General features: G+C 55.7%; 1 protein-coding gene across 1 annotated transcript in view; it reads left to right on the top strand.

Moving 5' to 3' along the window:
• The window catches only part of LSR (lipolysis stimulated lipoprotein receptor), a 17,318-nt gene extending 4,906 nt beyond the window's left edge, over positions 1–12,412 (top strand). The window contains 9 exon segments of the mRNA XM_006171697.3: positions 5,176–5,295; positions 7,739–7,795; positions 8,325–8,471; positions 10,842–11,003; positions 11,113–11,172; positions 11,271–11,402; positions 11,570–11,798; positions 11,800–12,181; positions 12,274–12,412. Coding sequence (XP_006171759.1) covers positions 5,176–5,295; positions 7,739–7,795; positions 8,325–8,471; positions 10,842–11,003; positions 11,113–11,172; positions 11,271–11,402; positions 11,570–11,798; positions 11,800–12,181; positions 12,274–12,309 — 1,325 coding nt within the window. The 3' untranslated portion in view covers positions 12,310–12,412.
• Positions 12,413–12,648: the final 236 nt, after the last annotated feature.

The raw sequence follows: 12,648 nt of genomic DNA on the forward strand, positions 1-12,648 counted from the left end.
CTCTGTCCTCAAACGCTGGGTCCCCCCCCCTTTTTTTTTTTTTTTTTTTTTTTGAGAGAGAGAGGTTTTTGCTATGGGGCACTTGCACTTGCCAGAGAGACAGAAAGCGAGGGTAACCACACCACAATCCCTTCTCCTCTTGAAATACTGGGCGCATGCAGGCACCTGGTGTAAGTTTCAAGCCATCGGGTCCGGGACTCTAACCGCAGCTGGCCATGTGGGAGTCCAGCGACGTAACCTTTATGCCATTTGCTGGTCTTAGTCCTCTCTATGTTTTACAGCACAGAGAAGCGAAGTAGCTTGTCTAGATGTACAGGTAGGGAAGGGCTGGAGCTGGGATTTGAACCAGGCAGCCCTGAGAGCCCTTGATCTCGACTGTAACGCTGCCTTCTGATAGGAAGTGCCTGCTGGGACTCAGGAAGGGGCTGTGGGGAGGTCGTTTATTTGTTTTCCTGGTTGTTCTTTGTTTATCAAGCATCCGCTGTGTGCCAGGCACTGCTGTGGATGCCGGAGATATAGAGGCGATTGGGACAGCTGAGGGCGTTGTCTCGAGATGGCGTTCCAGTGGGGAGGACTGGCAGTAAGCAGGCCGAAGAGTAGAACTGCAGACAGTCCTGAGGGCTTCAGCGAAGACAGCCCCAGGTGATGTGCTTGGTGGGGGTGGGGGGGTGCAGCTCCACTGGATTAGACCACGGAGGAGCAGCCCCAGGGACTGAGCCTGTCCATCCTGTTCATGGGGAGGGGCCAGATTTGCTTGCCCTGAATTCCCATGGGCAGCTCAGCCCTAGGTATCTTGCTGTTCTTGAGGTTGGAGGGCTTTTTGGGAGCTCAGCCTGTGCAGGACCCAACCCATCTACCCCAGCGATGGCTGCAGCCTGAACCAAGCCAGCCCCCCAGGACAGCCTAGACACTGAGTGTGCCCTTGAAGCCTGAATGGAATCGCACTTCCTCTGCTGAGCACAGCGCTCCAGAATGACCCTCAGACTCCATCTGGTGTGTGACATGTGGGGGACGATGGGGACCTCACAAGTTGAGTCTCTTGATCAGCCTTGACCTGGGCCCCTTGGGTATGGCCGAGGTTGGTAGACGTCCATTGTATGTATATGTGGCCTTTCAGGAAACGCAGTAGCCTTGGGGGCTTCCTCCATCTCAGCTTGGAGGACAGGGCACCAATGGCTCTGGTTTTAAAAGTGAAGGTAGTCCTAAGCAGCTCGATCCTAGGCAGATTGATCAAAAGAAAGGTGTTCGCTCTGTCCCTCCGCTCAGGGTGCATCCTGCCCTCCTCCACTCTTGCCTGCCTCTGGTGATGTGGAGTGTCTGGGTGGGAGCCCCTGAATCTATCTCCGAGGCTCCTTGGGGGTCCACGTGCCCCCCGCGCTGTCAGCGGCACTGGGGCAGAGATCCCATGGGACCTCTGGGATCCTGTAGGCCACCTCTGCCATATACAGAGGAGGAGCCAGGGGCCAGAGACATGGAGGGGGCCCTGCTTCTCTTTCCAAAGGAAGGCTGGCATTTTCCCCTCGCACCCTAAACACTTAGAGCAGTACCCAGCCCACATGATCTCAGGGCCAGAGGGGGGACCAGGAACAGGGTGCGCCTTGCAGGAAGGAGGTGGGCCAGGCCTTTGGATTGATCAAAAGAAGCCGGAAAGCCTTGTTTCATGGGTTTTGAAAATATCCCCTAGGCCAAACAAAACGCATTGAGGCCCAGATCCGGCCCACGACTCCCCAGATTTCAACTCTTGGCCTGTATAATCTGTTGGCTCCGGCAGGGGGTTCCTGTTCCCCTCCTCACCTTTGGGCAAGGACCAACTCTTGAGCTCCAGTGTTGGAGAGGTGTGGTCAGAGCCTGTCTTAAAAAAAAAAAACAAGTGGAAAAGGGATGGGCTAAGGGGGCATTGCAGACAATCTGCAGGGTTTAGGAGAATGGCGTTTGGAGTTTTAGGAGGATTCAGTGAGAGAAAATGAGTGAGGAACCCAGCACAGAGTAAGTGTTGAGTAAACAGTGTCTGGATGTCCGAGCCAGAGGGGAGTCTGTCCTCCTCTCACATATGCATGGAAGGTCACTTTATCTGGAGGCCCTCCCTGGCCTTATTTAGAACTGCCTGGAACTTTCTGTCTGCCTTCCCTGCTTGGTTTTCTCCATACTGCTTATCACCATCTGACGTGGGATATAGTAAAACATTTTGTTTCTTCTTTGCCAGTTAGAATCTGAACTTTATGAGGGCAAGGATTCGCATCTCCTCTATGGCACTGGTTCTCAAACGTCTTGGGCTCCTTTAACTCTTTTTGTTTTTGTTTTTATTTTTGAGAGTTTTTTGCTATAGGGCACGTACGCTCGCCAGACAGAGAGAGACAGAGAGACAGAAAGCGAGAAATCACCCCCCAGGGGGGATGGCCATGCTGCAATCCCTTCTCCTCCATTCTCCTCCTGAGATCTTGTGCACGCATACACACACGCCCGGCATGAGTTTAAACCACCGGGTCCGGGACGCAAACCGTGGTCGACTACGTGGGAGTCCAGTGACATAGCCATTACGCTAACTGCTAGTCACAACGTTTTGTTTTTATAGCAAACAAACTGAGGAATTTACAAAAGCTTTCGAATGGTAATACATGCATTATGGGTTAACACAGATAGCATAGTTTTTATAGAGAAACTATATTTTTCAGGACCACACAAACAAAAAAATAAACTCTTAAAGTAAATGTATTTCTTCCATTACCTAGAGAGACAGAGACACAGCACCCCAACAAGGTCTTGACACCACGATCCACCTCTAGCCTCAGTCAGCCCTGGACCAGGGTTCTGCAGCCAGCGTACTTGGGGAGGCCTCCAGATGTGAACCTGGAGCTGCTCAGTGTGGGTCCGCCTTGCTGAGCATCGTGTTTTACCTCTGGGCCACCATCTGCCCACCTCCAACAACAATCTAAGTGAGGAGAGTGGCACTGTTTTATGTGTTTGCAGATCTCTTAAAGTCTGGCTGAATAGGAGAAGCTGGCTTCTCAAAGCTTTTATTACAACATCAAAAGCCTCTGGAAAACTTCACAGCAGACTTGCGAGAGAGATGAAAGAAAAAAAAGACCATTTTAGTAGTATGATGACAGTACCTTTGACTTGGGGCTGGGGAGGGGGTCTCTGAAAAGATCTTGGGGAACCCCAGAGTTCCCCGAGCATACTTTGAGAACCATTCCTCCCTAGAGTACCAGGTGCCTGCGATCCTGCCTGGCTCCCAGGATGCAGCCAGTAGTCACTCGTTGGCTGCTGAAGGAATTTGCACGTAGCCATGTGGCCAGAATGCCGGAGTGGACAGTAGCAGCCAAGGAAGAGCAGCTTGAGGCATCCCTGAAATGAACTGAAGGTCATTTCTGCTCCTGGTCAGGCCTGGGGTCAGTCCCTGGAGTTCCAGCATTGGTTAAGAGAGACCCAGTTCTGTATGGAGCCCACACTCTCACTGGGGCAAGGGTGCTCGGGCCCTAGACTGGGTAATACGTTCCACTGTGGGCAGAAGGTGCTTCGTGAGCTGGAAGGGCCAGGCTGGGTAAGAAGCAGCCAGCCCCAAGGGCCTGCAGGAACACAGTGCCAGGCAGATGGACTAGTGCCAGGCTGAGGTGGGACAGCCCAGCGTGCAGGGGGACGGCACAGAGGCCAGCATGTCTAGAGTCTAGTGAGATGGCGTTGAGGCTGGCATGGTCGCCAGTGGTCAAGTCATGCTGAGGGCCTTGTGGGACTGGAGGAGGCCCTCAGAATGACGTAAAGGGCTATCCTTGAGAGGAGGGTTTCCACGTCTGGACGTGAGGCTTCCCTCAAGGAGGAAGCTGGGTTTCATTTCCTCAGCACTTGCTGTCTGATGTCCCCATGGGTGCCGGAGCTGCAGACTGGGTGACCCCCCCACTGATGCCCGCCCCGAGATGTCATGGGGGAGGCCACAGGTCTCTGGGGCAAGGTGGGGCAGGTTTACAGAGCCCACGTGACTGGGAGGAATATGGCCTCGAAGCCACGAGACCTCCCGGCTGGGACACACATCCCTGGTCTATTCTGTCCCCTGTGGGCTGAGGCGGAGTTGCCTGGCAAGTGGCTGAGGGGATTTAACTAATGAAGGCCTGAAGAGTACAGAGGAAGCGGATGTGCTGACAGACTCTGGTGAGGGGCATAATTAGCAGGCTCCTGGCCTGGGGCTGCTTCAGACCCGAGCGTCCTGAAGCCCTGAGCCTGACCTGGAATGTGGAGACAGGACAGGGGTTGTGGGGGTGGGGGTGATGGCACATTGGATGAGGGACCTGAGGGGCTCAGGCTCTCCCACACAGACACCCCCTGGCACTACCTGATGCCTGGAACCTGACCCGTTGGTCTCTGCCTCCTTGCTCAGGGCCCAACCCCACTGGGCTCCTTGGCAGTTGGTGGCAGGGGAGGTCACTGGAGGTGGCAGGCGGATGGTTCCAGGCTGGAAGGTGCTGGCTCTGGGGTCTGACTGCACCAGCTCACCACCGCTAAGCTCACCGCTCTGAGCAGGCTAGGAAGTCTGCCGACCTGTCGTCCCATCTGCAAATCAGTGACAGTGGGGCCCACGTCGTGGTGTTCCTACAGTCCACTGGGCGGCGTGGTTAGAACGTGCCCGGAAGATAGCATGCCCCTGCCAGGAATGACTCGACCTTTACCTGATTCACCTCGTGGGCTGTTGGAACTTCTGCCTTTGAGAGCCCATCCCTCCATTAAAAAATGTATTTTAGGATTGTGTTATTGTAAAGATGACTTTTTTTTTTTTTTTTTTTTTAATTTGCCAGCGGGGCACATAGATTCAACAGAAAGACAGGGCGAGGAAGGAAGCACCCCCCCATTGGGGCGTGGGTGTGCTGCAGTCCCTTCTCCATTTCTCTGTCTTGTTGGGATCTTGGGCATGCACATATGTCTGGCATTTTTTTCAAACTGCCAGGTCTGGGATTTGAACCATGGGACCCAGCTTAACCGCTAGGCCATGGGGCCTGGCCTGAGACAGTTCATTATTTTATTACTTTCATTTCAGATTTGAAAACAAGATGAGAATGTTTCAATAGGCCGTAGGGGCACCCTGCCTCTTGCTCCTCCCTGTTGTGTTTGGGGTGGGGGACAGAAGGGGGGGTCTAGACCTGCTGGGCTGGGTGCCCCTTTCCCTCATACTGCCTCTTCCTGACCCAGATGCTGACCTGACCTTCGAGCAGACGGCCTGGGGGGACAGTGGCGTGTATTACTGCTCGGTGGTCTCGGCCCAGGACCTCCAGGGCAACAATGAGGCCTACGCAGAGCTCATCGTCCTTGGTGAGTGGGGCTGGGCCCTGAGGACCTGGGGAGGGGCCCCCTGTCTCTGCTGTGTTGCCCTGTGTCCTCCAGCTCACCCTGTGGCCTCTATCGCTGCTTTGCTCTTCCCCTGCGGCACCACCAGTCACCTGGGCCTCTGCCCTGCACCCCAAGAGGGACCCCTCCCCACCACAATGCTCCCAGCCAGCCAGTACTTTTACAAAGTACAGGCGTGGTCAGAGTTGATGGCAGTGAGTGAGGAGGTGGCCCCCCTCCACCATATCTCCAGGGTTACCTCTCACCCCAGTCCCTCACCAAAGCATAGGAACTTTGCTATCCAGCCTGCTGGGATGGCATGTGTAGGTGTCTTGAGTGTGCTAAAACTAGGCCACACCAGATGCCCAGAGCAGGGGGGGCACCTTGGCTAGGAGGCCTCCCTGCCCCACGTGGAGGGCACAGGCTGTCACGCAAGCCACCCATCAGGTCAAGTCTCGGGTGGCGTGTGCTATATGTGAAGGACGCTGCCGGGCTACACCACACCATCACCCGTGCACAAATGAGCACTTGATGGGGGAGCCAGCACACGCCAGGAGGCTCATGCATGTGGCAGAGTTCACGCATGGGTGACAGAGGCATGTGCCAGTGAACCAGGAACACACAGACATCAGCGGGTCTCAGGACTCGTTTGCACTCTAAAAAACCACTGAGGGTCTCAGAGTTCTTAAGTTTTTGTAGGTTATATCTCTAGTTACCTAAAATATTAAAGCCTGAAACTGGAGACTTTGTAAGGCACATCATCCTCTGGCCATCAGGGCAATGACGTCATCAAATCCCACCACAGACGCGTGAGAGGACCAGAGCAAAGGCAGATGGCCTCACGGTGGCGTTATGAAACAGCGTGGCCTCGTGGACAGGAGGACCACTGTGAGAGCCGGGGGACCATGTGAGCCAAGGGTGTGAGCTCTGGGAGAGCCGTGTCAGTGTAGACTGAGTGGAGGTCCCCCAAGATGTGCTTGTGGGGTACAGAGCTCCGGTGGGTCCTAAGGGAAGGCGCCAGACTGGGTCAGGAAACCTGCTGTGTGCAGAGTGCATGAACAGACCACCGCAGGTCTTAAGCCAGGGCCACGTGGGACTTCTGACTTTTGGAACTTTTGCCTTCGTGAGCCCCTTCCTCCATTACAAAAATATATTTTAGGATTGTGTTATTATAAAGACAAATTTTTTTGAATCTTTTCTCTTTTTTTTTTTTTGGAGAGGTTTTGCTATAGGGTGTGTGCGCTCGCCAGAAAGACAGACAGAGACAGAAAGCAAGATATTATCCCCCCCACCCACCCAGGGGAGGTGGCCACGCAGCAATCCTTTCTCCATTCTCATCTCAGGGTCTTGGGCATGCACGCACACATGCCCAATGTGAGTTTAAGCCACTGGGTCCGGGACTTGAACCGCAGTCGACTACATGGGAGTCCAGCGACATAGCCATTACGCTAACTGCTGGTCCCATAAAGACTTTTTTATTTTTCGGGAACCAGCAGTTAGCGTAATGGCTATGTCGCTGGACTCCCATGTAGTCGACCGCGGTTCACGTCCCGGACCCGGTGGCTTAAAACTCACACCGGGCACGTGTGTGTGCGTGCCCAAGATCCTGAGAGGAGAATGGAGGAGAAGGGATTGCGGCGTGACCATCCCCCCTGGGGGGTGATTTCTCCCTTTCTGTCTCTATGTCTCTCTCTGTCTGTCTGGCGAGCGCATGTGCCCTACAGTGAAAAATCTCTCCAAAAAAAAAAAAGACTTTTTTATTTTTTTAATTTGCCAGTGGACACATGAGTTCAACAAAAAGACAGGGAGATGGAGAAAGGACCTCCACACTGGGGCATGGACACCCTGCAATCCCTTCTCCATTTCTCTGTCCTGTCGAGATCTTTGGCATGCACACACATGTGCCTGATGTGCTTTTCAAGCCGCTGGGTCTGGGATTTGAACCATGTAGTCAGCCATGTGAACCCAGCTTAACCACTAGGCCATGGGGCGCGGCCTGAGACAGTTTATTATTACAGTCACTATTTTATTACTTTGTTTTAGATTTGAAACTAAGATGTAAGTGTTCCCATAAGCCCTAGGTCACTGTGCCTGCTATGCCTAACAGAACAGGACTGTCCCTGTCACATGGAATGGAACCTTTTGGGGTGACAGGGCTTGTGTATGAGAAGAGGGAGTGCCTAAGCTGAGGTGGCACCTTCTGAACCCCATGGGGGTATGTGGGAACTGTTCCTCTGTGGCTTCAGAGAGTGGGGGATGGTATAACAGAAACCTCTGGAAAACAGCAGCCACATCGGGCAGGGTCAGGGCAGGAGCCACCAGCAGTCCCCACTTCAGGGTGCACCTCAGTCTGGCCAGCTGCAGCTGGGCTGGGCAGGGTGGCTGGCTGTGGCCAGCATAATCTCCTGTTTCTCTTTTGTCCCTCCAGGCAGGACCTCAGGGGTGGCTGAGCTCTTACCTGGTTTTCAGGCGGGGCCCATAGAAGGTATGGGGCGTGGGGTCCTGAGTGGGGTCTCAGGTGTCCCCACATGCCCTTGACCGCTCTGTCTCTAGTAGTCAACCTCTCCTAACCCTAAACACTGCTCGCTGTGGACTCCCTCCCCATTAACCCTGCTGACCGAACTCCATAGCATGTAGGCACCGCTATGGACTTGGGGTGTCTGAGGAGGGGCCTAGGGTGTAGGCAGGGCCCCTGTGACTGGCGCCCGCAGTGTTCTTCCAGGCTGGGGGCTCTGCCCTTCCCGAAGCTGCTGTCTATCTTGCTTTGGCCAGGTTGCTTCTTGTTTTCTGCCTTGTCCCTTTCAATGCAGGGGGAGGTCCCAAGCTTGGGGACTAGCCTGGGTCATGGTTGGGTGGGTGGTTTCTGCACCAGCCTCAGCCTGGAGAACCTAGGGAGGGCTGCAGTGAGCTTTGCATGTAGTTCCCATCCCAACACTGGCTCTGAGCTGCCCCTGCTGTCCCATCTGTTCCCTGGTGGGCCTCCCGGTTCAGGGCCCATTCCCATCTCTCTGCAGACTGGCTGTTCGTGGTGGTGGTCTGCCTGGCTGGCTTCCTCTTCTTCCTCCTCCTGGGCATCTGCTGGTGTCAGTGCTGCCCACACACCTGCTGCTGCTACGTCAGGTGCCCCTGCTGCCCGGACAAGTGCTGCTGCCCGGAGGCCCGTAAGTGCCCCCTCGCGTGGCCACTCCCACCTGGCCTCCTCTTGGATCCCTGCAGGAGAGCGGAGTACCCTGGCCTGGGGAGATGAGGCTGGCAATCTGGGAGAGAGTAGGTCAAGGCTGACCTGCCATTTTAGATTGTTTACTTCAACTTTTATCTTCAATTTTCATTTATTTTGAGGTTTTTCTTTTTCTTTTTCTTTCTTTTTTAAATTTGCCAGAGGGCCCACATGAGGTCACTAGAGAAAGACCAAGAGAGATAGGGAGGAAGGGAAAGCAAGAAGGCACCGCCCACAGGGCATGGTCATACTGCAGTCCCTTTTCCCCTCCGTTCGGGATTTTGGGCATACACACATGTTGGCATGTTTCTCAACCCGACTTGAACAGCTGCCAGCCATGTGGGATCCAGCTGCCTTAACCACCATGCTACGGGCTGGCCGCGAGCTTTTTCTTTTGTATAATCCATGGTTGAAAAAGAAAAGGCCAACAGTGCACAGTGTTATTCACTGTGAATCTCCCATTGGAAACAAAACCTTAAGTGAAAAAGGTAAGACAACAAACGGGTCACAGCGCCACACACTCCAAGTTATCTTTTTAAGTTTGTTTATTTCTTCAGAGAGAGACACCATCCAGCCCCAGCCCCAGCCCCAGCCCGCCCTGGATCATGGGCACATGAGAAGTCTCCAGGACACGAACCCAAAAACCTTCCCATGTGGGTTGGCCTTGCAGAGCTTCGGGTTACCTCTCTGCCACTGTCCAGCCTCAGTTTAAGCAGAGGTTTGAAAGCACACAAGCACTGCATTTTCCAGGGTCTAGCACACCAGAGTGGGGACCTACAGAGGGCTGAGAAGGGAAGTGGGACCCCAGAGGAAGGAGAAGGAAAACCAGGGAAAGGGAATGACCTCTGACTGTCCACTTGCCCTCAGGAGGACAGCTGTCGTCCCTTCTTAGTTTCCTTCCTCGCAGCCCTGCCCCATATATGGGAACCTCAGCAAGCAGCATTTCAGGTCTCTTTGCTTCCCGGCAAAGTCCCAGCCTCACAGGGTGTGGTGAGCGGTAAGGGAACACAGTACGGATGTGCCCAAGACCAGGTGGCGGCCCAGTCTCTACTGGTTGATGCTATGGTCCCTGTACTCCATGGTGGTCAGCCTGGGCCTCAAACCCTCAAAGTACCGCTCCCCTGCAAAATCCCCCTTGCTCTCTGGAGGCTTATCCTGGCACACACACATAGGTCTGGTCACACTGCAGTCCTTGCCTGCAGTCTTCCAGCCCACGGGATCATGGACTTGCACGCGTGCTGGGGTGTTCAGGCTGCCCGGGCTTCTCTTGAGCAGTGTGTTACTGCTGCTCCAGCATCCTCCCTTTCTGTCTCATCTTTAGTTAAGAGCCTTTTTATCCTTCAAAGTTTGTTTATTCGTGAGAGAAACAGACAGCCCTAACAGGGTTCCCAGGCCAAAATCCTCGGGATGTGAACCAAGGGTCCCCCCCGCTGTGCCACCACCTGACCTTCAGTTGGGAGAATTTTGCTCAAGACTATAGGTGTTAGTCCATTTCACAGATCACAGAGGGAACCCCAAGGACTCCAACCAACTTGGCTTTAACCCACTGATTAAGACAAAGTTCTGCCCCAAGGCCACATTTCCATCGTCCCAAGGGCCCCCATTCCCCACCCAAGGCCCCATTAAGTCTCTGGTGGACATGGTCTTCTGTGGTAGCCACAACCCCTTGGCAGGTCACCAGGGCTAACGAGGGGCTTCTCAATAGGGCTGCCCTGACCCTTCTGTTTCCCAACCAAATCAGAAGCCAAGAGAGCCTTCCAGGGTCTGTCTCCCCTTTTCCATCTCTCTGTTGGGTCCCAGGGAGGAAACGACTTGCCTAAGGCTCAGTGCCAGGCCAGGAAACCACCAGAACCAGCCTCTAGGTTGGGGGAAGGAGATCGGCAGGATTTGCCCTTGAGCTGTCAAGCCTAGAGCCAGACGTGGGCGGGGTGGGAGTGGGTGCGGCCCATGAGTTGGAAACTAGAGAATTTTGCTGCTTGGCAGAGAGAAGCATGTTAACTCCCAAGTCCCCTGGGGGCCTGCTCTGGACTGAGGCCCACTGCACCTGAGGCTGGAAGATGGTCCTGTTGGGGGGCCCAGCAGATGTGTGGGCACAGGACCCCCAGATGATTCATTTTGCCAGAGCAGGAGCCAGGCCAACAAAGGGGATACTTGATTCTCATGTGGGGACATTCACCAGTCAGATGGAGCCTCGGGCTGCCATGGTCACCTCCTTTTCGAAAGCTCTATGAGGGCTCACATAGGAGATGGGACTCGGCCTGAGGTGGCAAGGGTAGTCTCTCAGCTCCTCATGCAACCATGTGTGTCCTCCCAGTGTACGCTGCTGGCAAGGCAGCCACCTCAGGCGTCCCCAGCATCTATGCCCCCAGCACCTACGCCCACCTGTCCCCTGCCAAGACCCCGCCCCCGCCAGCCATGTTTCCCATGGGTCCTGTCTACAACGGATACCATGGAGACTTCGACAGGAATAGTTCAGGTGAGGGTGGGGCTGTGGCAGCTGGGGTGCAGTGGGCTGGAGGAAGGGGTGGTGGGGGGAGGCAAGGCTCTGCCCTGGTGGGCAGCCTCTGACAGCCAGTCTTCCCCAGTTGGTGGCCACAGCAGCCAGGTACCCCTGCTTCGAGACACGGACAGCACTGTGACCTCTGGTGAGAACCCATCATTCTGAGGTCGGACATGCCCATAGGGGGAGGGCTAGGCCAGCATCTGTCTCCCCAAAAGGACCCCCTTCACCCTCTACCCCTAGAAGTCCGCAGTGGCTACAGGATCCAGGCCAACCAGCAGGACGACTCCATGCGTGTCCTGTACTACATGGAGAAAGAGCTGGCCAACTTCGACCCTTCTCGACCTGGGCCCCCCAATGGTCGTGTGGAGCGGGGTGAGTAGACACCTTAGGGACTGAGGGCTCCTTGAGGGGGTTGGGAGGCAACCTCTCTCCCTGGACACAGTCCCTCCTTCCCCACTGCGTCTGCTAGAGAGCATGAGCCAAGGGTGAACTCTTGGACCCAGGACTCCTGGCAGTCAGCATACCGTCCTTCCCTACAGCCTTGAGCGAAGTCACTTCTCTCCACGAAGACGACTGGCGATCCCGGCCTTCCCGGGGCCCACCCCTCACCCCTATCCGGGATGAGGAGTGGGGTCGCCACTCCCCCCGGAGTCCCAGGAGATTGGAGTCCCTTGAGGAACGGCCAAGGGGGGGCTGGGGAGCTGGGCGCCCCCGGGCCCGCTCCGTGGATGCCCTGGATGACCTCGCGCGGCCAGCCTCTGCCGAGGCGGAGGAGGTCTCCTTCCAGCAGTGGGAGGAGAGGCCGGGCCTACACGCCCCCGCGAAGCCGGAGCCGTGATGACCTCTACGACCCCGACCCGAGGGACTTTCCACACTCCCGGGAACCCCGCTATGACGACTTTAGGTCCAGGGACCGCCCTCACGCTGACCCCAGGGCCCACTACCGATCCCGGGACCCTCGGGACGCAGGCTCCAGATCTGGGGACCCCCAGTACGATGGGCGGCTAATAGAAGAGGCCTTGAGGAAAAAGTCCGGGGAGAGGGGGCGGCCTTACAAGGAGGAAGAGGAGACCTACTACCCTCCCGCGCCTCCCCCTTACTCCGAGAACGACTCCCAGTCCTCCTCCTCCCGGGAGCGGAGGCTCAAGAAGGTGAGCGCGGCCCTCCCACACCGCAGCCCCTTCCCACCCCTCCCCGCCCCGCCCCGCCCCAGCTCACACCCTGCTTGCTTTCTCCTTTGCAGAACTTGGCCCTGAGTCGGGAAAGCTTAGTCGTCTGATCTCACGTTTTGTATGTAGCTTTTGTATTTTTTTTTTTTTAATTTGCGGGAATACTGGTGAAATCCTTCCCCTTCTAATAAAATTTATCATCACAAGGTCTAAGTCTCGAGAAACGTCTTGTTTTGCTGCGCGGGGTGGGGACCTGGGTGGCCACCAAGGGTCGTGACCCCGCGTACCGTGTTTCCCGGGGATACAGTTGCGGGCCAAGAGGAAGCGACCCCGTCGGCTCCTGCCTTCTCCCTCTCCCCGGCCAGGAGTACGTGCCCCACGCTGCCCCGCCCGGCCCTGCGTGCGCGCCTCGGCCCCGCCCAGGCGTACGCATGCGCCCCGGCTCTCCG

Source organism: Tupaia chinensis, unplaced genomic scaffold (genome assembly GCF_000334495.1).
Source record: "Tupaia chinensis unplaced genomic scaffold, TupChi_1.0 Scaffold149922_1, whole genome shotgun sequence".
Lineage (NCBI taxonomy): Eukaryota > Metazoa > Chordata > Mammalia > Scandentia > Tupaiidae > Tupaia > Tupaia belangeri.